The sequence below is a fragment of the Myxocyprinus asiaticus genome, chromosome 46 (assembly GCF_019703515.2).
Source record: "Myxocyprinus asiaticus isolate MX2 ecotype Aquarium Trade chromosome 46, UBuf_Myxa_2, whole genome shotgun sequence".
Lineage (NCBI taxonomy): Eukaryota > Metazoa > Chordata > Actinopteri > Cypriniformes > Catostomidae > Myxocyprinus > Myxocyprinus asiaticus.
In genome coordinates, this window is record NC_059389.1 from 3,774,629 (window position 1) to 3,797,059 (window position 22,431).

At 38.2% G+C, this 22,431-nt stretch overlaps 1 protein-coding gene across 1 annotated transcript; it reads right to left on the reverse strand.

Moving 5' to 3' along the window:
• Positions 1-4,075: 4,075 nt before the first annotated feature.
• LOC127435802 (cAMP-dependent protein kinase type II-beta regulatory subunit-like) lies at positions 4,076-21,781 on the reverse strand. The gene is made up of 11 exons (XM_051689514.1): positions 21,204-21,781; positions 20,330-20,365; positions 14,584-14,636; positions 14,293-14,376; positions 12,273-12,379; positions 12,030-12,183; positions 8,492-8,593; positions 8,166-8,240; positions 7,191-7,259; positions 6,682-6,817; positions 4,076-4,228 (listed from the first exon to the last, which is right to left on the reverse strand). Exons 1-11 carry the CDS (start codon positions 21,463-21,465, stop codon positions 4,095-4,097), a joined length of 1,212 nt encoding a protein of 403 aa, XP_051545474.1. The 5' UTR covers positions 21,466-21,781; the 3' UTR covers positions 4,076-4,094.
• Positions 21,782-22,431: the final 650 nt, after the last annotated feature.

The window sequence follows — 22,431 nt, forward strand, 5'->3', positions numbered from 1 at the left end:
GAGCTTTTAAGAACTGAAAACATTTAGAGCTGTGCAACCATAAATCAGGCCTTCTTCGTTACACTGGCATCAAAGTGCAATAATATTCAAACTGCATTTCCATTTCTTCTTTCATATATTTGATCCTTTGCATGTATATGTTCTTTTTCTCATACTGTATTCCCAAGCAATTTGTTACATGATTGTAAAGGTTACTAACTCATATACTATACTAAGTCAGCGTGAAACACTGTTCGCAACCCATTTTACTTCCATTATCTGACGTATTTCAGAGTGAAACAGGGTATTCAATTAAAAAAAATATAGAACGGGACTTGAACAAAACAAAATTGAGCCAGGTGGTTGGATGGAAAAGGAAAGTAATTTCAGGTGGTTCATACGGAGCCCCTTAGAGGACAGGACGGGAATTTTGTTTCTGAAATAGTTTTGCAATCTATACCTTGCAATCGTTTTACGTTCCCTCGCAATAGCTTTGATTTCCCTCGCAATAGTTTGCGTTCCCTCGCAATAGTTTTGATTTCCCTCGCAATAGTTTGCGTTTCCTTGCAATCGTTTTACGTTCCCTTGCAATAGTTTTGATTTCCCTCGCAATATTTTTGCATTCTCTGGCAATAGCTTTGATTTCCCTTGCAATAGTTTTACGTTTCCTTGCAATAGTTTGCGTTTCCTTGCAATCGTTTTACGTTCCCTCGCAATAGTTTTGATTTCCCTCGAAATATTTTTGCATTCTCTGGCAATAGCTTTGATTTCCCTTGCAATAGTTTTGCGTTCCCTCGCAATAGTTTGCGTTTCCTTGCAATCGTTTTACGTTCCCTCGCAATAGTTTTGCATTCTCTGGCAATAGCTTTGATTTCCCTTGCAATAGTTTTACGTTTCCTTGCAATAGTTTTGCGTTCCCTCGCAATAGTTTGCGTTCCCTAGCAATAGTTTTGCGTTCCCTCGCAATAGTTTTGATTTCCCTCGCAATAGTTTGCGTTCCCCTGGAATTGTTTTGCGTTCCCTCGCAATAGTTTTGCTTTCCCTCGCAATAGTTTTGCGTTCCCTCGCAATAGTTTGGATTTCCCTCGCAATAGTTTTGCATTCCCTCTCAATAGTTTTGCTTTCCCTTGCAATAGTTTTGATTTCCCTCGCAATAATTTGCATTCCCTCGCAATCGTTTTACGTTCCCTCGCAATAGCTTTGATTTCCTTCGCAATAGTTTTACGTTCCCTCGCAATAGCTTTGATTTCCCTCGCAATAGTTTTGCATTCTCTGGCAATAGTTTTGATTTCCCTCGCAATAGTTTGCATTCCCTTGCAATCGTTTTGGGTTCCCTCGCAATAGTTTTGCTTTCCCTTGCAATCGTTTTGCGTTCCCTTGCAATCGTTTTGCGTTCCCTCACAATAGTTTTGCTTTCACTTGCAATCGTTTTGCGTTCCCTCGCAATAGTTTTACGTTCCCTCGCAATAGCTTTGATTTCCCTTGCAATAGTTTTGCTTTCCTTTGCAATCGTTTTGCGTTCCCTTGCAATCGTTTTGGGTTCCCTCGCAATAGTTTTGCTTTCCCTTGCAATCGTTTTGCGTTCCCTTGCAATCGTTTTGCGTTCCCTCACAATAGTTTTGCTTTCACTTGCAATCGTTTTGCGTTCCCTCGCAATAGTTTTACGTTCCCTCGCAATAGCTTTGATTTCCCTTGCAATAGTTTTGCTTTCCTTTGCAATCGTTTTGCGTTCCCTTGCAATCGTTTTGCGTTCCCTCGCAATAGTTTTGCTTTCCCTTGCAATCGTTTTGCGTTCCCTCGCAATAGCTTTGATTTCCCTTGCAATAGTTTTACGTTTCCTTGCAATAGTTTTGCGTTCCCTCGCAATAGTTTGCGTTCCCTAGCAATAGTTTTGCGTTCCCTCGCAATAGTTTTGATTTCCCTCGCAATAGTTTGCGTTCCCCTGGAATTGTTTTGCGTTCCCTCGCAATAGTTTTGCTTTCCCTCGCAATAGTTTTGCTTTCCCTCGCAATAGTTTTGCGTTCCCTCGCAATAGTTTGGATTTCCCTCGCAATAGTTTTGCATTCCCTCTCAATAGTTTTGCTTTCCCTTGCAATAGTTTTGATTTCCCTCGCAATAATTTGCATTCCCTCGCAATCGTTTTACGTTCCCTCGCAATAGCTTTGATTTCCTTCGCAATAGTTTTACGTTCCCTCGCAATAGCTTTGATTTCCCTCGCAATAGTTTTGCATTCTCTGGCAATAGTTTTGATTTCCCTCGCAATAGTTTGCATTCCCTTGCAATCGTTTTGGGTTCCCTCGCAATAGTTTTGCTTTCCCTTGCAATCGTTTTGCGTTCCCTTGCAATCGTTTTGCGTTCCCTCACAATAGTTTTGCTTTCACTTGCAATCGTTTTGCGTTCCCTCGCAATAGTTTTACGTTCCCTCGCAATAGCTTTGATTTCCCTTGCAATAGTTTTGCTTTCCTTTGCAATCGTTTTGCGTTCCCTTGCAATCGTTTTGCGTTCCCTCGCAATAGTTTTGCTTTCCCTTGCAATCGTTTTGCGTTCCCTCGCAATAGTTTTACGTTCCCTCGCAATAGTTTTACGTTCCCTCGCAATAGCTTTGATTTCCCTGGCAATAGTTTGCGTTCCCTCGCAATAGTTTTACGTTCCCTCGCAATAGTTTGCATTCCCTTACAATCGTTTTGCGTTCCCTCGCAATAGTTTGCATTCCCTTGCAATCGTTTTGTGTTCCCTCGCAATAGTTTTGCATTCTCTTGCAATAGTTTTACGTTCCCTCGCAATAGCTTTGATTTCCCTCGCAATAGTTTGCGTTCCCTCGCAATAGTTTTACGTTCCCTCACAATCGTTTTGTGTTCTCTCGCAATCGTTTACGTGCCCTCGCAATAAATTTACCATGGTTTTACTATAGTAACCATATTTAACTTTGATATTCATAGTAAAACCGTTGTAATAATACAGTAAAATGAAAACTGTGGTAATAAATCCATAATTTTGTTATTATGATTTTACTAGAAATATTTGTTGTAAAATTATGGTTACTTTTCATAGTTACTACAATATTACTAAAGGAAAACCATGTTTTCTGCCAAAAAACAAAACATGGTTAGCCAACAACAGTCATGGTTACTACAATATTACTATAGAAAAATGATTTCCACCAAAACTATAGTATTTGTATAGTAAAACCATAATAACCACAAAATTATGATTTATATTACCATAGTTTTCATTTTCCTGTATTATCACTATTGTTTCTCTACAAATATCATGGTTAAAATATGGTTACTGTAGTAAAACCATGGTAAATTTATTGCGAGGGAACGCAAAACTATTAAAAAAAATAACAATTCCTGCCCTGTCCTCTAAGTAGGTTCACGTTTTGAGAAAACATATTTTTTGCTTTCGGATTAATGTTCTCAGATGAATCATGCACAAAAAGATAAGGAACTTGTATTAAGTAAACGGGGTCAATTTTGGGGTTCTAAATAGCTAAACGAAATTATTTACCTTGTATTCATTGTGAATGAGATGCAATTTATGAAGCTCTTCCAAACTGCAGGTGCTGAATTCATAAATTACTTCTTTGTTCGTCAAAAATGGTAGACACGTTGAAAATGAATAATATGTGACACTGATGACTGCAGATCAGAATTCAAAAGTATAGCTTTAAGATATATGACTCAAAAAATCCCATTACTGCGTAGAAGCTGTATATGGCAATAACGCAGTCCTGCAAGTCCTGTCACTTTTAAAAACTGCAGTCATTGTCTCTGTAACATGTGAATCAAACACTAATTATGTTAAAAAACAACAACAAAATAAAGATCTGGATAAACACTGTACTAAATTTTAAATATGACCCCAAAAACCCATGAAAAAACCCCATAAACCTTGCGTATCCCAGATGCAAACATTCACATATTTGGCTTTTCACATCTAAAAATCATGATCTTTGACACAAACATCAGAGTTTCACATCTGTGAATGCAAAACAATAACTTCAAGCTTATGACCTATGTTAACACGATTTCTTGACCACAGGCCTCTACATACTATTTTCTCATCGTTTCATGTTGCATTTTTAGTTTGTGATGTTTATTGATTTACTGATTTCATGCAGTCGGCTCCTCTATTGCGATTTGACTCCCGAAGAGTGTGATCAGCTGCTCTTCGTAATTCGCAATGTTCCGTTTCATGATGTCCATGCAGGGGCCTAATAACCTCTCAAACGCCTGCACATCCATTGCTGTAAAACAGAACAAACAGTTACTGTAAAGGCCGAAGTGCAGATGCAAGAACTTGGCAACCGCATTGCCAAAACGCGCCATGTTGAACATTCTTAATGTGCGTTCTTGCGTTTTGGTGCCGGAAGCAAACCTCCACTAGGGGGCGACAGAGTTACTTTCAAACGTCTTTGCCAATAAAAAAAGATGTGTTATTATTCTGATAAGTTGCTGTAAGTATATTGACTTTAACTTACTTACCCAGCAATATTCTCATTAAACTGTTGCTCCGCCATTAAAGTAGTTGGCTTAAAAGAAAAAACTCACCGTAAAAGTGGATGGTTCACACTAATCTCACTATAGCGCCCCTGGTGGCGACGTTGAGAATGCAACATGTACTTGTGTTGTGTTATGAATTGCGCTCTGACACATTTTGGAACGCATCAATGCACAAAATCGAGCTTGCGTAACTAGAAGCACATACTTATATGTATAGTATGTTTTACACTTTTTACATCATGTCCTAACCAAGTGCAACGCGACATGTTTTCAACTAATTCTGTAAGTGATAGTGATGCGGTATGTGTTAAAATCACAGCCAATCAAAACACATTTGAAGTTTAATATACAGTTTTGTGCAACATAATTTTAAAACCAATGACATTGCAATGTAGGCGGGGCTATCCAGCGCAACATGATCGAAATATCACGGTTGTGGCTGGTTAGGATAAAAACATCGTTTTATGTACAAACATACTCAAGTACGCAAGTACGTGAACATGAATGCCTCAGCACCCAAGCTCAATTTCACACATTGATGCGTTTTGAAATGTGTCCGAATGCTGTTCATAATGCAACGCAAGTACACGCGAGCTCGATTTTCTACGTAAGTACATATTGCATTCTCAATGTTGCCACAAGGGGCACCATAGCAGATATTAATGTGAACTGTCTGCTTCTACAGTGGGTTTTCTCTTTCAAGACTACTGTCATGGCGGAGAAACAGTTTGAAGAGAATATTGCTGAGCGAGTAATTTAAAGTCAGTATACACAGATGAGCCAAAACATTATGACCACTCACAGGTGAAGCGAATAACGTTGATCATCTCCTAACTAGGCCACATGTCAAGGTCTGGGTAGATTGGATGGTAAGCAAACAATCAGTTCTCGTAGCTAACGTGTTAAATGCAGGAGAAATGTGAAATACCTGAGTAAAGTAAGACCTGAGCGACTTTGACAAGGGCCGAATTGTTATGGCGAGATGACTGGGTCAGAGCATCTCTGAAACGGCAATGCTTGTGGGGTGCACCTGGTCAGCAGTGGTCCGAGGAGGGACAAACCACAAACTGCTGACAGGGTGTTGGGCACCCAAGGCTCATCGATATGCGAGGGCAACGGAGGCTATCCCATCTGGTCCGAACCGACAGAAGGTCTACTGTGGCAGAAGTCACAGAAAAATGTAATGATGGTTACGGGAGGAATGTGTTATAACACAAAGTACATCGCACCCTGCTGCGTGTGGGGCTGCGTAGCCGCAGACCGGTCAGAGTGCCCATGATGACCCCTGTCCACCGTCGTAAGCGTCTACAATGGGCACGCAAGCATCAGAACAGGACCACTGAGCAGTGGAAGAAGGTCGCCTGGTCCAATGAGTCCTGTTTTCTTTTACATCACATGGACGGCCATGTACGTGTGCGCCGTTTACCTGGGGAAGTGATGGCACCAGGATGCGCTGTGGGAAGACAACAAGCCAATGAAGGGAGTGTGATGCTCTGGGCAATGTTCTGCTGGGAAACCCTGGGTCCGGCCATTCATGTGGACGTCAGTTTGACATGTGCCACCTACCCAAACATCGTTGCAGACCAGGTACACCCCTTCATGGCAATGGTATTCCCTGATGGCAGTGGCCTCTTTCAGCAGGATAATGTGCCCTGCCACACTGCACATATTGTTCAGGAATGACTGAGGAACATGATGAAGAGTTCAAGGTGTTGCCCTGGCCTCCAAATTCCCCAGATCTAATTCTGATTGAGCATCTGTGGGATGTGCTTGACCAACAAGTCTGATCCACGGCGGCTCCAGCTCGCTGCTAATGTCTTTATGCCAGATACCGCAGCACACCTTCAGGGGTCTTGCAGAGTCCATGCCTCGGCGGGTCGGCGCTGTTTTGGTGGCACGCAGAGGACCAACAGCATATTAGGCAGGTGGTCATAATGTTTTGGCTCATTATAGCAACTTCCCTGAATAATAAAATGTCAAATTTTTTAGTGGCACAAACTTTTGAAGGTGACTCTTTCGCCCCCTTGAGTATTGAGGTTTGTTACCGCCATGGTAACGCAAGAATGCACATTAAGCATGTTCAACCAGACCGCGCAATGAAAATGCGTTGGCCAAGCGCTCGCAGCTATATACGTGTACTTGCGTATAGTATATTCCTGGCCTCAATACACCATTGTAAATATAGGAAACGCATTACCTAAGCATTTGACGTTGTCCACAGCATATGCAGATGCTGCCCGTGGTTTGTTGGTGACAAGAGCCAACTCTCCAAAATACTGCCCCCTGGAGCACATGGCAATCTCCACTTCTTCATCCTCAGTTTCATTTTTTGACTAAAAAGAGAGGTAATGAGACCACATGAATGCATATGAATCTAATAGGTGTGGATTGAAAGATTACAATGGATAGTTATCATTTACTCATTCTCATGTTGTTCCAAACCCACATGACTTTCTTTCTTCCATGGAACACGGAATGTTAGGGACTGACAGCCTCAGTCACCATTCACTTTTCATAAAATCCAATGAAAGTGAATGGTGACTGAGGCTGTTGTTCTGCCTAACATCTTAGAATAACAGGTTTGGAACAACATGAGGGTGAGTAAATAATTTCAGAATTTATCTATCCCTTTAAAACATATAAATATTAGTCTGTTTGAGTCAACAGCCCTGAATTATCACGAAAAGTCTACATAATTAAACCCACTTTGCTTCTCTTCATAGCAATCCTGACGTGTCCTGACTCTACGATGTAGAAGCAATCAGCCAAATCACCCTGTGAACACAGGTTAGGTAGTTAGGTAATCGCTATGCACTAAAAACATTCTTCTCGCTAACCCTAATGAATAGAATAGGTTTAAGGGGTCATGACATGAGGAATTTAATTCTCCTTGACCTTTTGACATATAAGAGGTCATTGTACTATGGAAACATACCGTAATTTTCAGAACTCAAAACTTTTCCTCACTGCAAAAAGAGCATTTGTTGAAAACAAGCTGCCAAAATGACTCGTTCTCTACTTCCTCCACATTGTGATGTCACACTGTGGTAGACATTTGCATCTGAGCGCCTCCACATCAACGACACATCAATGCCTACTTTACCTTTAATCACTTCTATGTCTCCGTGATAACACGCTCAACAAGCCACGTGATAAGATGCGCGGATTGACGGTCCCAGACACGGAGGCACCCGGATTGAGGCGAGTCATTACGCCACCACGAGGACCTAGAGCACATTGGGAATTGGGCATTCCAAATTGGGGATAATAATAATAATAATAATAATACAAAAGGCATGTCATGACCCCTTTAAAGCAGCATGCTGGTCCAAACTGGTTTATGCTGGTTATTCCTGGTTTTGGAAGAAGAAGAGAAGTTCGTTGATTAAGGTAATTAAGAAGCCTGGTAGGGACAGCAGGCATACCAGCACCCAAAACACAACAGCAATGCTTGTCTTTTTCAACATGGAATACACAAACACAAGCTAGTCTATTCAGGTTACATTAGCTATGTTTGAAATAACACATCAACAATAATATCAATATATCAACCGTGATTTTTAACGTCACTTTCTTGATTCATTATTTGATTGGACTGCCAAGAGAAGACATTTTTACACAAAATTAGATTAAAAATGCTAATTTTAAAGTCTTAAATACGATGTTTAGGTTAAAACTAACCTGAGCGATGATCTGTTCCCCACTCTTGTATACTTTGGTTGACAAAACATCAACAACTTTCATTCTCTCTGAAACCTGTAAAGAAGAGACACATAATTGTATTGGTGAAGTCGGCAAGAAAACTGCAAATGCTGCAGATCTTATAATATATTGTGTAGGGTATAGATGGAAATTAAATGAATCGAGAATAAACAAGATACAAGGGTATACTGTATATGCAAGGCATTTCAAAGGCAATAATTTACCACAAAATAATACAATAAAATTAGCATATAACATATTTTGTGTAAGATAAGCATAGCTAAAATGTGTGTGTGAGTTCAAACCTCCAGTGACGTGAGCAGTGGAAGGGTCCCAATAAAAGCCTCGTACATTTTTCTTTTCTTCGCATTGTTTTTTACAATGATCCTTCTGAATGTCAATCGATCCTACAATTAGAAACATTTCAATGAAGAAAAAACAAGTCTACATGTTATACTCCAGCAAAATTCCAGTAAAACGCATGTGCCTGTGAGTGTGTGTGGGTTTACTAAGCTATATTATGGTGACAACGGTAAAATTATTAATTATTTTCATTTGTTTTCTTTTTCTTTTTTATTCTAAAAATGCTAAAAAGTCTTCTTTTAGGATAAGGGTTATTGTTAGTCTATAGTCATTATAATTAGTTTAATGTTATGTCCACATTTGGACAGCTGAGTCTTCAATACTTTCTCTAAACAGCAGAGGGGGCTCTTATATAACAGCAAACTGCTGTTTCGGTCAATATTTGGTATTCTGGGACTTTTACAGCTAAAGGTGAAGTACAGTAGTGTTCATTTTCACAGTTTTGTATCATAATTGTTGGAGTGGTGGTGGTGTAGTGGGCTAAAGCACTGAACTGGTAGGTTGCTGGTTCAATCCCCACAGCCACCACCACCACCATTGTGTCCTTGAGCAAGACACTTAACTCCAGGTTGTTCCAGGGGGATTGTCCCTGTAATAAGTGCATTGTAAGTCGCTTTGGATAAAAGCATCTGCCAAATGCATAAATGTAAATGTTGTTACAAAAATGTACTTTAAGTTTAGTCAATATTTCATCATGTCATATTCATTTAAGTCAGTTTTACTATGAATAAAATGGCATATAATTTTAGTCGGGGGGAAAAAAATAGCCTAACATATTTTAGTTAGCAATAATGTGCGGAATGACACAAAACACGTGTTAAAGAAATATTCGGGGTTCAAGTCGACAGCATTTGTGGCATAATGTTGATTACCACAAAAATGTATGTTGACTTGCCCCTCATTCTCTTTAAAAAAGGCACTTACAATTCGGCCAATGGGGCCAATCCGTAAACGTTTAAATACTCACAGTTTCAGACGTATAGCCACAAGACGTAAACAACATGTGTGTTAACATGATTTTAGTGTGATCAAATCACTTACTAACCACATCTGTGTAAAGTTATAGCCAATTTTACAACTTCGTTGCCATGACGATGTCAACAAACCCTAAAACGACTGTAAAAATTACCATTTAAATAACTTTACAGCTCAAATAATACACAAGTTTTAACAGAAGAATTAATGTAAGTGCTTTTATGAAATTATAAGCTTCACATTTCTGCCTTTAAACCCTCCAGAAATTGGCCCCATTGACTTCCATTGTAAGTGCCTCAATGTAACACAGATCTTTGCCTTTTTTAAAGAAAAGGAGGGACGAGTTGAAATTAATTTTTTTTTGGTAATCAATATTATGCTACAAATGCTGTCGATTTACTGTAGCTTAACTTGTATTGAACCTGGAACATTCCTTTAAACTCTAACAGGCCAAATTTAACCAAATTTAAAATATTTAGAAAAATGTATGAACTACTTACAATTATTTAAACTCGTATCAAACACATTAAAGATTAATATGTTTAATATGTAAAAATAAACAACATGAGAAAAGCTGAGTTCCTGAAATAATATCATATAAAGCTACTTTTTAGAAGTTAATTTGCTGTATATTCATCACATTTGGAAAGTTTAGGATATCGTGTTGCATGTAGCGTGTTTTTAATGAAACAGCGTATTCACAACGCAATCTGACTAGCGAGTAACTTAGTTCAAGTTCACTTGTATATTCCCTTAATTGTCTGTGCAGATGTAAATTGTAATATTACGTTTATGTTTTGGATATAGCTGAATACCTCACATGTATGTATAGTTGAAGTCAGAAGTTTACATACACTTAGGTTGAAGTCATTAAAACTCATTTTTTAACCACTCCACAGATTTCATATTAGCAAACTATAGTTTTGGCAAGTCAGTTAGGACATCTACTTTGTGCATGACACAAATAATTTTTCCAACAGTTGTTTACAGACTGATTGTTTCACTTTTAATTGACTATATCACAATTCCAGTGGGTCAGAAGTTTACATACACTAAGTTAACTGTGCCTTTAAGCAGCTTGGAAAATTCCAGAAAATGATGTCAAGCCTTTAGACAATTAGCCAATTAGCTTCTGATAGGAGGTGTACTGAATTGGAGGTGTACCTGTGGATGTATTTTAAGGCCTACCTTCAAACTCAGTGCCTCTTTGCTTGACACCATGGGAAAATCAAAAGAAATCAGCCAAATTGTGGACCTCCACAAGTCTGATTCATCCTTGGGAGCAATTTCCAAATGCCTGAAGGTACCACGTTCGTCTGTACAAACAATAGTACGCAAGTATAAACACCATGGAACCACGCAGCCATCATACCACTCAGGAAGGAGACGCATTCTGTTTCCTAGAGATGAACGTAGTTTGGGGAAAAAAGTGCAAATCAATCCCAGAACAACAGCAAAGGACCTTGTGAAGATGCTGGAGGAAACAGGTAGACAAGTATCTATATCCACAGTAAAACGAGTCCAATATCGACATAACCTGAAAGGCTGCTCAGCAAGAAAGAAGCCACTGCTCCAAAACTGCCATAAAAAAGCCAGACTACAGTTTGCAAGTGCACATGGGGACAAAGATCATACTTTTTGGAGAAATGTTCTCTGGACTGATGAAACAATAATTGAACTGTTTGACCATAATGTCCATCATTATGTTTGGAGGAAAAAGGGTGAGGCTTGCAAGCCGAAGAATACCATCCCAACCGTGAAGCATGGGGGTGGCAGCATCATGTTGTGGGGGTGCTTTACTGCAGGAGGGACTGGTGCACTTCACAAAATAGATGGCATCATGAGGAAGGAAAATGATGTGGATATATTGAAGCAACGGCTCAAGACATCAGCCAGGAAGTTAAAGCTCGGTCACAAATGGGTCTTCCAAATGGACAATGACCCCAAGCATACCTCCAAAGTTGTGGCAAAATGGCTTAAGGACAACAAAGTCAAGGTATTGGAGTGGCCATCACAAAGCCCTGACCTCAATCCGATCCAGAACTGAAAAAGCGTGTGCGAGCAAGGAGGCCTACAAACCTGACTCAGTTACACCAGTTCTGTCTGGAGGAATGGGCCAAAATTCCAGCAACTTATTGTGAGAAGCTTGTGGAAGGCTACCCAAAATGTTTGACCCAAGTTAAACAATTTAAAGACAATGCTACCAAATACTAACAAGCTGAAATAAATCATTCTCTCTACTATTATTCTGACATTTCACATTCTTAAAATAAAGTAGTGATCCTAACTGACCTAAGACAGGGAATGTTTTCTATGATTAAATGTCAGGAATTGTGAAAAACTGAGTTTAAATGTATTTGGCTAAGATGTATGTAAACTTCTGACTTCAACTGTAGGTTGTGTTTGAGTGAGGCAATTAACCCGTTAGCAAAGTTCATCGTACAGGTGTTCAGCTCATGCGGGAATGCCCCAGTACACACTTCAAAGTCAGCTAACTTCACTTACTAGACACCACAGGGCTCCAGATGAGGTAGCAATGATGGTGGCCGCCCTTGGGGTGTTATACATGAGGGCGAGCTCTCCAAAACTCCCGCGGTTATCATAACATCCCACGGTCCGCGTGGTGCCCTCCGCCTTCAACAGAATGTCAAACGTTCCTCTACACAAGAAACAAAAGGAGATTTTGACGTCTGAGAAGTTTTAAACACCAGTATTGTGATGTAGAGACTGATGCAGTGCTCTCATCACCTCTCAATGACGTAAAAGTTGTCGCCATCGTCGTCTTGATCGATAATGCGCTCCCCTGTCACAACTACCTTCTCAAACATGGCATCCAACACTTCGGACATCTGTTCCTGTGGGAATGGAGAAAACAATGCTAAAACAATTATGACTTATATTCACTTTTACATTATTCATGAGTAAAACGGCAGATTTATAAACACTTACTTTGCGCCCTGTTCCTCACACAATGCTATCTTATGACATCTAAACACTTTTACTATAGCACGACTCATTTTAACGTTTGCATTACATAATCAACTACATTCACAAGCTTGTTCGAGTGTGATCAAACTGTGCGGTAGCTCAACTGATGGAGTGTTGCACTTGTGATGTAAAGGATCAGGGTACGTGTCCAGAAGATCACACGAGTTGACACCTGAGCCGAAAGTGTTATAGAATCACCACAAAATGACGTGGTTGTGTTTTTCATCTCACATTTGCTTCTTCTGACACTATCGGTTAGGTTTAGGTTTAAGGTTTAGGTTAGAGAGGTCGGTTTTGTTGATTTAAAACTCGATTGAGTATTTAACTCGCTTTTAGTGGCACTCAGTGGACATTTCACCTCTGAACTGCCGCGATACATGTAAGAATTTTTTTAATGTCGCCACAGTCACATCATTATTATGCCATCAGGCTGGCCCTATTTTGTGGACCATGGAAGACATAAAGATGAGTAAATCATGACAGAATTTAAAAAATGTTTTTAGACAAACTATTCCATTTTCACACACAGTGTCACCACTCTCATTGACATTGTAGATACTACAAATATACTTGTTCTTTGGAAGTCTATTGAAGCTTTTTATTAAAATCATTTGATTTTTATAGCTAGCAAGCATAGCACAGGAACTAAACAGTCCATCTATGTTAATCATGTCATGTTACTTTTGTGGAAATTAGTAGTGGTTGTTTGATAACAGATTAGCCGAAATGTGGCGTCAAATTGAACGTTCTCTAAATGTTATGAACAAATGTTCTTGCAGTAACGTTTATACAACATTCTTTCAACGTTCTCAAAATGTTAGCATAAAAACATGATTCCTATTTCGTATGTGGAACGTTCTTTAAACGTTACTAAATTGTTAAAAAGGTTTCCACAATTTTCAAACGTTTTCCAGAACGTTCCTATAACCAAGAAATTATTTTTAAATTTTTTTATTTTTTAACTTTTAAAAAAATGTGACGTTTTGACGCTGGCTACCACCCCTGGAGTTCGCTAGTTCGCTAGTTCGAATCCCAGAGCGTGCTGAGTGACTCCAGCCAGGTCTCCTAAGCAACCAAATTGGCCCGGTTGCTAGGGAGGGTAGAGTAACATGGGGTAACGTCATCGTGATCGCTATAATGTGGTTCGTTCTCGGTAAGGCGCGTGGTGAGTTGGGCGTGGATGCGGCGGTGGATGGTGTGAAGCCTCCGTGTCAACGCACTCAACAAGCCACTTGATAAGATGCGCGGGTTGACGATCTCAGACGCGGAGGCAACTGGGATTTATCCTCCGCCACCCGGATTGAGGCGAATCACTACACCACCAAGAGGACTTAAAAGCACATTGGGAATTGGGCATTCCAAATTGGGAGAAAATTAAAAAAAAAATTAAAAATTAAAAAAAGTGATGTTTTGAGCATTCCCATAACTTTCAAATAACGTTTTCACAACCTAATGGAAATGTTAGGAAAACGTTTTTTAGACCATAAAATTGTTAGCTGGTTAGTATTTAAGTGTTGTTTTCTAGTAAAAATATGTAAACGTGCTTAAAAGAAGATACATTTACTTAAGAAGCAAAATTACATAAGATATTCAGTCTTGTTTTCACAGAAATCTAGCAACATTTATTGATATTTATGCTTAAAACAAGAAAGAACTATTTGCCAATGGGGTATAAGAAAAATAAACTTGTTTTTCCTTTGAATAAACAATTTTTCTTACCCCATTGAAAAGCATAAATCTCACTAAATTGTGTTGCCCTGTATTGCATTAATCATCTTACCTGGTCCAGGTTTTTGAACAGTATGATGTCTTTGCAGGCTTCCTGTAGTCTTTGCCTCTGCTCGTCTGTTTTAGGGTAAGTGACCTGAGTGCACAGCAAAACATGTGCAATACTGAGCCGCAGATGCCACAAAAATTCCAAATAAGCTCAAACAAATGAGGTAAAGAGCAACATTTTCAGTCATTGCTGCATGTCCAATGCACAAATAGGATTTTTCACAGTTGTTGGGCAGTACATTCATTGTGTATTAACTGTCGGACAGTTGTTGTCATGTTTTGCGAGGGCACTCACCCTTGGTTCCCTCTCCTCTTCATCCTCATCAGGGTTATACGCCTCCGCACACACTGTCCAGAGAAGAGAGGAATTAATTTGGTCAAGCGGAAGCAGGATTAGAGTTATTGTGCAAAACAAAAACAACAACACGTCTAGATGACACATTAAAGCACCATTACAAATTCCGACAACCAAATCTGTGCTTTGTGTAACCTGTGAAAATTAAAACAGCACTTGCTGTGAAAAGCCAGTTTTATAGTTGTCTAAATCTTAATGTTGTCTGATTAAAAAAAGGTATGTTTACTGGGTTGTTTAAATGGTTAGTTCACCCAAAAATTAAAATTCTCTCATTATTTACTCACCCTCGTGCCATCCTAGATGTGTATGACTTTCTTTGTTCTGCTGAACACAAATGAAGATTTTTAGAAGAATATTTCAGCTCTGTAGGTCCATACAATGCAAGTGATTGGTGGCCAGAACTTTGAAGCTCCAAAAGGCACATAAATGCAGCATAAAAGTCATCCATACAACTCCAGTGGTTAAATCCACATCTTCTGAAGTGATATGATAGGTGTGGGTGAGAAACAGATCAATATTTAAGTCAATTTTTACTATAAATTCTCCTCCCTGTCCAGTAGGTGGCGATATGCATGAAGAATGCGAATTGCCAGAAACAAAAGAATGTGAAAGTGGACATTTTTTTAGTAAATATTAACTTAAATATTGATCTGTTTCTCACCCACACCTATCATATCGCTTCTAAAGACATGGATTAAACCACTGGAGTTGTATGGATTACTTTTATGCTGCCTTTATGTGCTTTTTGAGCTTCAAAGTTCTGGGCACCATTCACTTGCATTGTATGGACTTATAGAGCTGAAATATTCTTCTAAAAATCTTCATTTGTGTTCAGCAGAAGAAAGAAAGTTATATTGGTTTGATACGACATGAGGGTGAGTAAATGAAGACAGAATTTTCATTTTTGAGTGAACCATCTCATCATGTGAAAGAAACGTTTGACTTGAAAGTGGTAAATCTGATCAAACTGTTTGCTCTGGTCTCTTTCAAGCTCTATTACGATTCTAGAGAGACATGAGCGGATCGGTTGCTCTCCTCTCCCACACACCCTCATTATTCCTATAAATACCGACACTGAGATGAAACGAACAGCAACTCGACTGTCTAGATCGATACTCAACTCATAGACATGCAAGACTTTAGTTCTAAGGCCAGGAACTCTACAAGAACAGTCTAAGCAGATCTAGATCTGGCTCAACACAGGTCAAAGGTTCTAGGTGTCACTGCCGATGTGCATTTCGCAATTTTTGGTGCCTAATTTTACTCCTAGAGTTCTTTTAGTTCTTATAGAGTTTGTTTGAGCCCATATTGTGCATTTAAAGTCAACTTCAAACTTGTGAACTTGTTCTGCCTCTGAAACGACATAGCTTTTCAGCTGACGTCACTAACCCCTCCCCTCCAACCACATGTCTTATAGAGACTACTTTTCACTATCCAATCATTTCCCATGGGATAAAATCAAGTCCTGCCCTACAATTCTTTCTTGTTGAATATCTTGTCACATTGCAAATGTGAAATGGGTTTGATTTTTAACAATAACCAAAAATTAACCTTTTTTCCCCCTGATTTGACATAATATACCTCAGGGTGTAAATAAGGTGGCTCCGAAAATCTGCTCTTGTTTTGTTCCCAATCATGTCAACTGTATCTGAGAAAATGTTTGTGTTGATACGACAATGCAATCAAAATTTATAGCATTACAAATATAATTTATCCTAGTGTCCAAAAACATCTCCAAGTGTCCAAAAGCCTCTAAACAAATAAAACATAATAATTATACATAAGAACTAATTACACATGCAAACACAATGACAAAATGTTTGCATAGCATTTTGCATTTTAATAATGAGATTTCACAAAATGAGTTTCATTCTGTGCCATTTGTGTCATCATTGAGTCTGTGTCATGTATTTGGCGCCATCTCCTGGTGGCCATATGTAACAATGTGCTTCATGTGGATTATCTAATGATCTATGCATCTGATTATCTTGTTTGAAAGATAATCACCTCATTTAAGTAATGGTATGTGATATTTTACGGTCTGTTTGTTTTTTGTGAAATTATAAGTGAAAACGCAGCATATAAGCTGTTCACATAAAACATAATTGTCATAGACATATACTTAGCTATTACTTGCTATATTTTTGTCTGTGAGTAACACAAATAGGCAGTTTGTATTCTACTCTTTGAGAGTTTTCCAACAACATATGACACATGACTATTTGATCAGTTTGATGTTTTTACTGATTACAATAATATGCACAGTGCAAAATTGTTTATTAAATGATCAAAACAGAACACTTCTGATTTGTCTGCAAATTTCAAAGCACTTGTTCAGTTTTGGTCGTAATGCTTACATGCATTGGAAAGTAGATGTTCTAAGCTTTCAAACGGTACCTATTTTGTGTTGGTCAAGACTGTAGTTATTAATATTTTATTAATATTATAAAATATATATCTCCCGGTGGGCCCATCCAAGCTTAAACGGTTAAAAATCATGTTTACTAGCAGAATTCTTGGCGAAGAACTACAATGCCCATGATCCTGAGCAAGGAAATTTACCAATCTGTGAATTGCACCAAACAAAGTGCGCCAAAAGAGCTCTGCAGCGGCTGCCCACTCCCATGATTCACTGTGAATGGCACAGAGTCGAGTCCCTACACTCTCAAACTACTTATGTATTTGAATATATCTGAATATTTTGCAATAAATAACAAATATATTGTTTCTATACTTATAGTCAACTTTAAATTAATAGTTTTATATTTTTCCATTGTTTTTAATTTGATTACATCATTCTTAATGCTTCATGGTATTGTAGTTCATTCCCTCATTAAAGACGTTAAGTACGCAGTGTTATCATTTCTGATTAACCGTGGAGCTGGTTGGTTTGGTTCATTGCTTGAAACTCTTTTATGTAGAATTCTATGAAATCTCAGTGGAAGAAATTAAAAGGAAAAATACTTCCAGAACCAAGACGGCTGAAAAAGTGGGCGGACCCTGTTTTGAGAATTTTCTAAAATAAGACAGAATTTTTACAAATTGTACTGTTTAATCTTCATAAGCCTTCAATCTTTATCATTGACATCTGAGCGCTCTGCTTTGTGAGCTCTTATTAAAAGCAAAACCAAAATGAAATAAACCAGATGGGGAAGAGAGGTTAAGACTTCAAGACCTGCCTGATTTATTGTTAAAAATAGGACTACATTTAGTTAAAAAGAGAAAGGGCTTTTCCATTACAGTGTCATGTCCAGATACTTCTGAGGATACATGCATCTATCCATCCATCCATCCATCCAAACACTGTATATATTCCACTTCCTGTACCCTATAAACACATTTCTTATTAATTCACTAACAGGCTCCTACATGGCCCCACCACAGACATAATTTATTTCCCATTTCAGTCAATACTGGCACATTACAATCCTTCCACTTGTGGTTTCTAACTCTCCATGAGGGATTGAACTTCACAGCTTCTAAAACACTTTTCTGTGGCTTCCGGCAAACAAAGCTAATCGTTCATTAGTCAGTTTAACTATTAGCTCTCTCGTGTGCTCTATGAGAGCAGTACAGAAGTAAATTATATGTTAACTAGACAAAAGACACTCTGACCACAAATTTAGAGTCATTTACCAGAGTTTGATGTTTCATAACTTGTAAATCCTCAGCAAACTCGAAGGAAATATTTCACTGGCCTAAATTATATTCTTTCTTGAGCACTGTAAATTCCTGAGTCAAGGTTAGCAATATTGCAACAAAACCCAAATCACTAGCAGGCTGTTTTTTCACAAGAAAGGTCTTAAAGGTGGTTAATGCTGGATCCTGCCTCGGAGTAAAAAATTAAGTTATCTCACAATTGAGTGATATATCTCTCGTTTGTATCTCTCACAGTTCTGAGATACAAACCCACATTTGTGAGATAAAAAGTCGAAATTGCGAGACATAAGCTTGCAATTACTAGAAATATATTTGCAATTGTTTGTGAGTAATTTAAACTCGCAGTTATGACTATATCTAGCATTTGCGACTTTTTTCTTGAAATTATAAAGTCACAATTGCGAGTTATATAAGGTCGAAGTTTGCGAGATATAAACTTGCAACAATGAGAAATAAACTCGGAACTATGAGTAATTTAAACTCGCAATTAAGACTTTTTAAAAATTATGACTATATCTCACAATTGAGTATTTACGTATATATCAGAATTGCAAGCTTATATCTACCAATTTTGAATTTATATCTCACAATTGCAACTTTTTCCTTGAAATTGCGACTTTATTGTGAGAACTGTGAGTTTATATCTCACACTTATGACTGTATATCTCACAATTGCGAGTATCTCACATTTTCAAATTTATATCTCGCGTTTGCAACTTTATTTTGCAATTGCAACTTTTGTCTTGAAATTGCGACTACATCTCACATTTGCAAGTTATAAACTCACAATTGTGAGATATAAACTTGCAACGAGATATAAACTCGCATTTGTGAGAAATTTAAACTCGCTGTTACGTCTAACTCGCAATTAAGACTTTTTCTTGAAATTGCAACTTTATATATCACGATTGCAAGTTTATATCTAGCAATTTCAAATTTATATCTCACAATTTCAACGATATCTCGCAATTGCAACTTTTTCCTTAAAAATAACGACTTTATTGTGAGAATTGTGACTTTATATCTCACAATTTTAGCTTTATACCTCACAATTGCGACTGTTTTACTTGAAATTGCAACTTAATATTTTTTATTGCGAGTATATCCTACACTTGTGACTATATCTTACAATTGCGACTTTACATCTCAGAATTACGAGTATCTCACAGTTTCAAATTTAGATCTCACGGTTGCAACTTTATATTGCAATTGCAACTTTTTTCTTGAAATTGCAACTTAATATTTTAGAATTGCGAGTTTATATCCCACACTTAACACTATATCTTACAATTGCGACTTTACATATCAGAATTAAGGGTATATATCTCCCAGTTTCAAATTTATATCTTTACAACTTTTTTCTTGAAACTGTGAGTTTATATCACTTGTGACTTTATATCTCAAAATACTTGCAAGATATAAAGTCACAATTGCGAGATATAAAGTCGAAATTGCGAGTAATTTAAACTCGTAGTTATGACTATATCTCGCAATTAAGACTTTTTTTCTTGCAATTGTGACTTTATATCTCGCAGTTGCAACTTTACATTGCAATTGCAAGTTTATATCATGCAACTGTGACTATATCTCACAATTGCGAGTTATAAAGTCAGAAATAATGTTCCGTGGCGGGATCAAGGCACCTTAGTAATTTGACGGTGTTTAAAAATAATGAATAAATAAATGCAGACCTGTTACCATATCCAAAATATATACTGTCCCATAGATATTAATATACATTTTAACCCAATACCTTGATTTTCATACAAAATAAGGCCATGCACATGTTATGCATCAACTACCTATGTGCAGGTTCAATACAAGTTCAAATACAAGCATTGCAATATGATGAGATGTCTGTTATTTTAGGATTAACGTGCAACTCTTCACAATCTAAAGTGAATTTATATCCTTTTATGTATATGGATGAAACAATTAGTATTTTTATAGTCCCGTTCCTAATACTGAATATGTTTTAGGGTCATATTCTCAATTCAACTGCATATCCAGAAATTGACAAACTTACCAGAAGCTCTCCGGACAAATCTGTTGATTACAGGAGCTGCAGGGAGAGAAAACAAAATGACAAATTAAAGCCTCTGAAAGCGAGTGGTTTACTTATAAAAAATATCAATAAAATTGGGTATTGATGAACATTAAATAGTAATAGCCCTAGATGGATCATATGCACCAAGGAAATGGCTTTCAGTCTTACCAAAACTAAATCTTTGCAAACCAAAGTCCTTGAGTGCATCATAATTGATGCTTCTAGGTGAATGTCATGCATCATTGTGGGAATAAAATGCATTTATCTCTAAAAACAATACACTTATAAAAGGCCTTCATGCACTAGATTCACATGATCCCCATAAATGCCAAGTATTGTCAGGGCCTTTAAATAGTATTTAAAATAACAGAATCAACCTGACTCATTAGGTTACATTAAATGAAAGCACTTTTTAGGGTTAGGCCAGGTAGAAATGGCACTTTAAGGTAAAAACTACACGTTTTCATAGCACAGTGGCTAATTTTAGTGAATAAACCAGAGCGTATAAGTTAAATTCCATCAGAAAAACGACATTTCTCTGTGCACATGAATGCATATGAAAGATTCAGACAAACAAAAATGTTAAAGTGCATTAAAAAATATATAATTTAAAAGCATGCTCTTTGTTCCAGGCCCTCTGCAGTGACCTAACCACTCATTTTTGTAGAAAAAAGCATTTCATCATTAATCAGGGAGATGTGCGATGCATTACATATTATGAAATGTATTATTATGCATGCTTAGATTAAATGGCGATCTAAAAGCACTGATGTGCCAGACGCAGCATCCTTTTGTATCCATGGCAATGATACCTGGATGGATGAAGGTAGAATGCATGCGCTAAATGAATTACCTACGAATTCTTCATCATCATCATCTTCCTCTCCGTTCTCAGAGTCGATCTGCATGGCCTCCTCAATGAAGTTGACGGCTTTGCCCGTTCGACCGGCCGAATTGTGCTCATTGCCGAACGCGCCGCCGCGGGTCTCATTCTCCTTGAGCCGGGTGAAGTACTGCAGGGCGAACTCCAGCAGATCCCCGGGCTGATTCCTCAGGACCTCCACGGTAAAGCTCTGCAAAAGCTCCGTCAAGCCCTCGGGGATTTCTATACTCATTCCTGATGAAATGTGCGCAAAATTCGGCCCGATCTTGCGCTTAAAAAAAAATCAAATCAAATCGGTCCGCTATTTCGCCGCGTCTGCTGAAAGTATTAATGCCGCGTCAGAGAGCGCGCGACGGATTTCTCGCTATTCCACCATCTGCATCTATATTTCCGCGCGTGTCCGATCGTGTCCTCTAATTTGCAGGCGTAAAAATGGCAAGAGCTGGCATCTTTTTTTTCCGCTGCTGGCTACAATAAAGCCGTGCATGTGATCTGGGAAACCACGGCAACCAGCATCCCGGGATTTGCGCAGGAGGAACGCTGCCAACAGGAGCATCAGCGCGACGCCACGAACTAGAACGATCGCGAGATATTTAAAGGTGCACTCAGTAATTTTTTCCTCATTAAAAAAGTTTAACTCCTAAAGACATGAATTGTAATTTTGAAATATATGTAAGAAATCATGAGCACACATTAAAATGAAGACTCCGGTCATATCAGTAACCTTATAAAAGCTGTTTTTATTCTACATGGAGAGGGTCCACACATGGGGGCGGCCATGTTATGATCACATGACCAGCCGAATACTACTGGCTTAATCTCAGTAACCGTCCTGTTATTTGACACTTTCACTCATGGATTAAAGTAATCATGGCTGACTGTGATTACTAAATTTCTACAATGGCATCTGAAACTGAAAACTATTAAATGATGCTGCATCCAAGCCACTAGGTGTCAGTGTCAGTCCAAGACGACACAAAGACAAAAGTTATTGAGTGCACCTTTAACGAAGCTGATAATACCATATGTTACAATGTTTTTTATGGACTTTAATATGTTATGGTATTCTGTTAGGGTGTCTTGGAGTACCATGTAAATACAGTGGTATATTAATATGATAATGGTAAATAGCAAAGTAGCCTACTATTTACCTAGTATTAATACCTAGTAGCCTACTAGTACTAGTATTAGCTTTAAA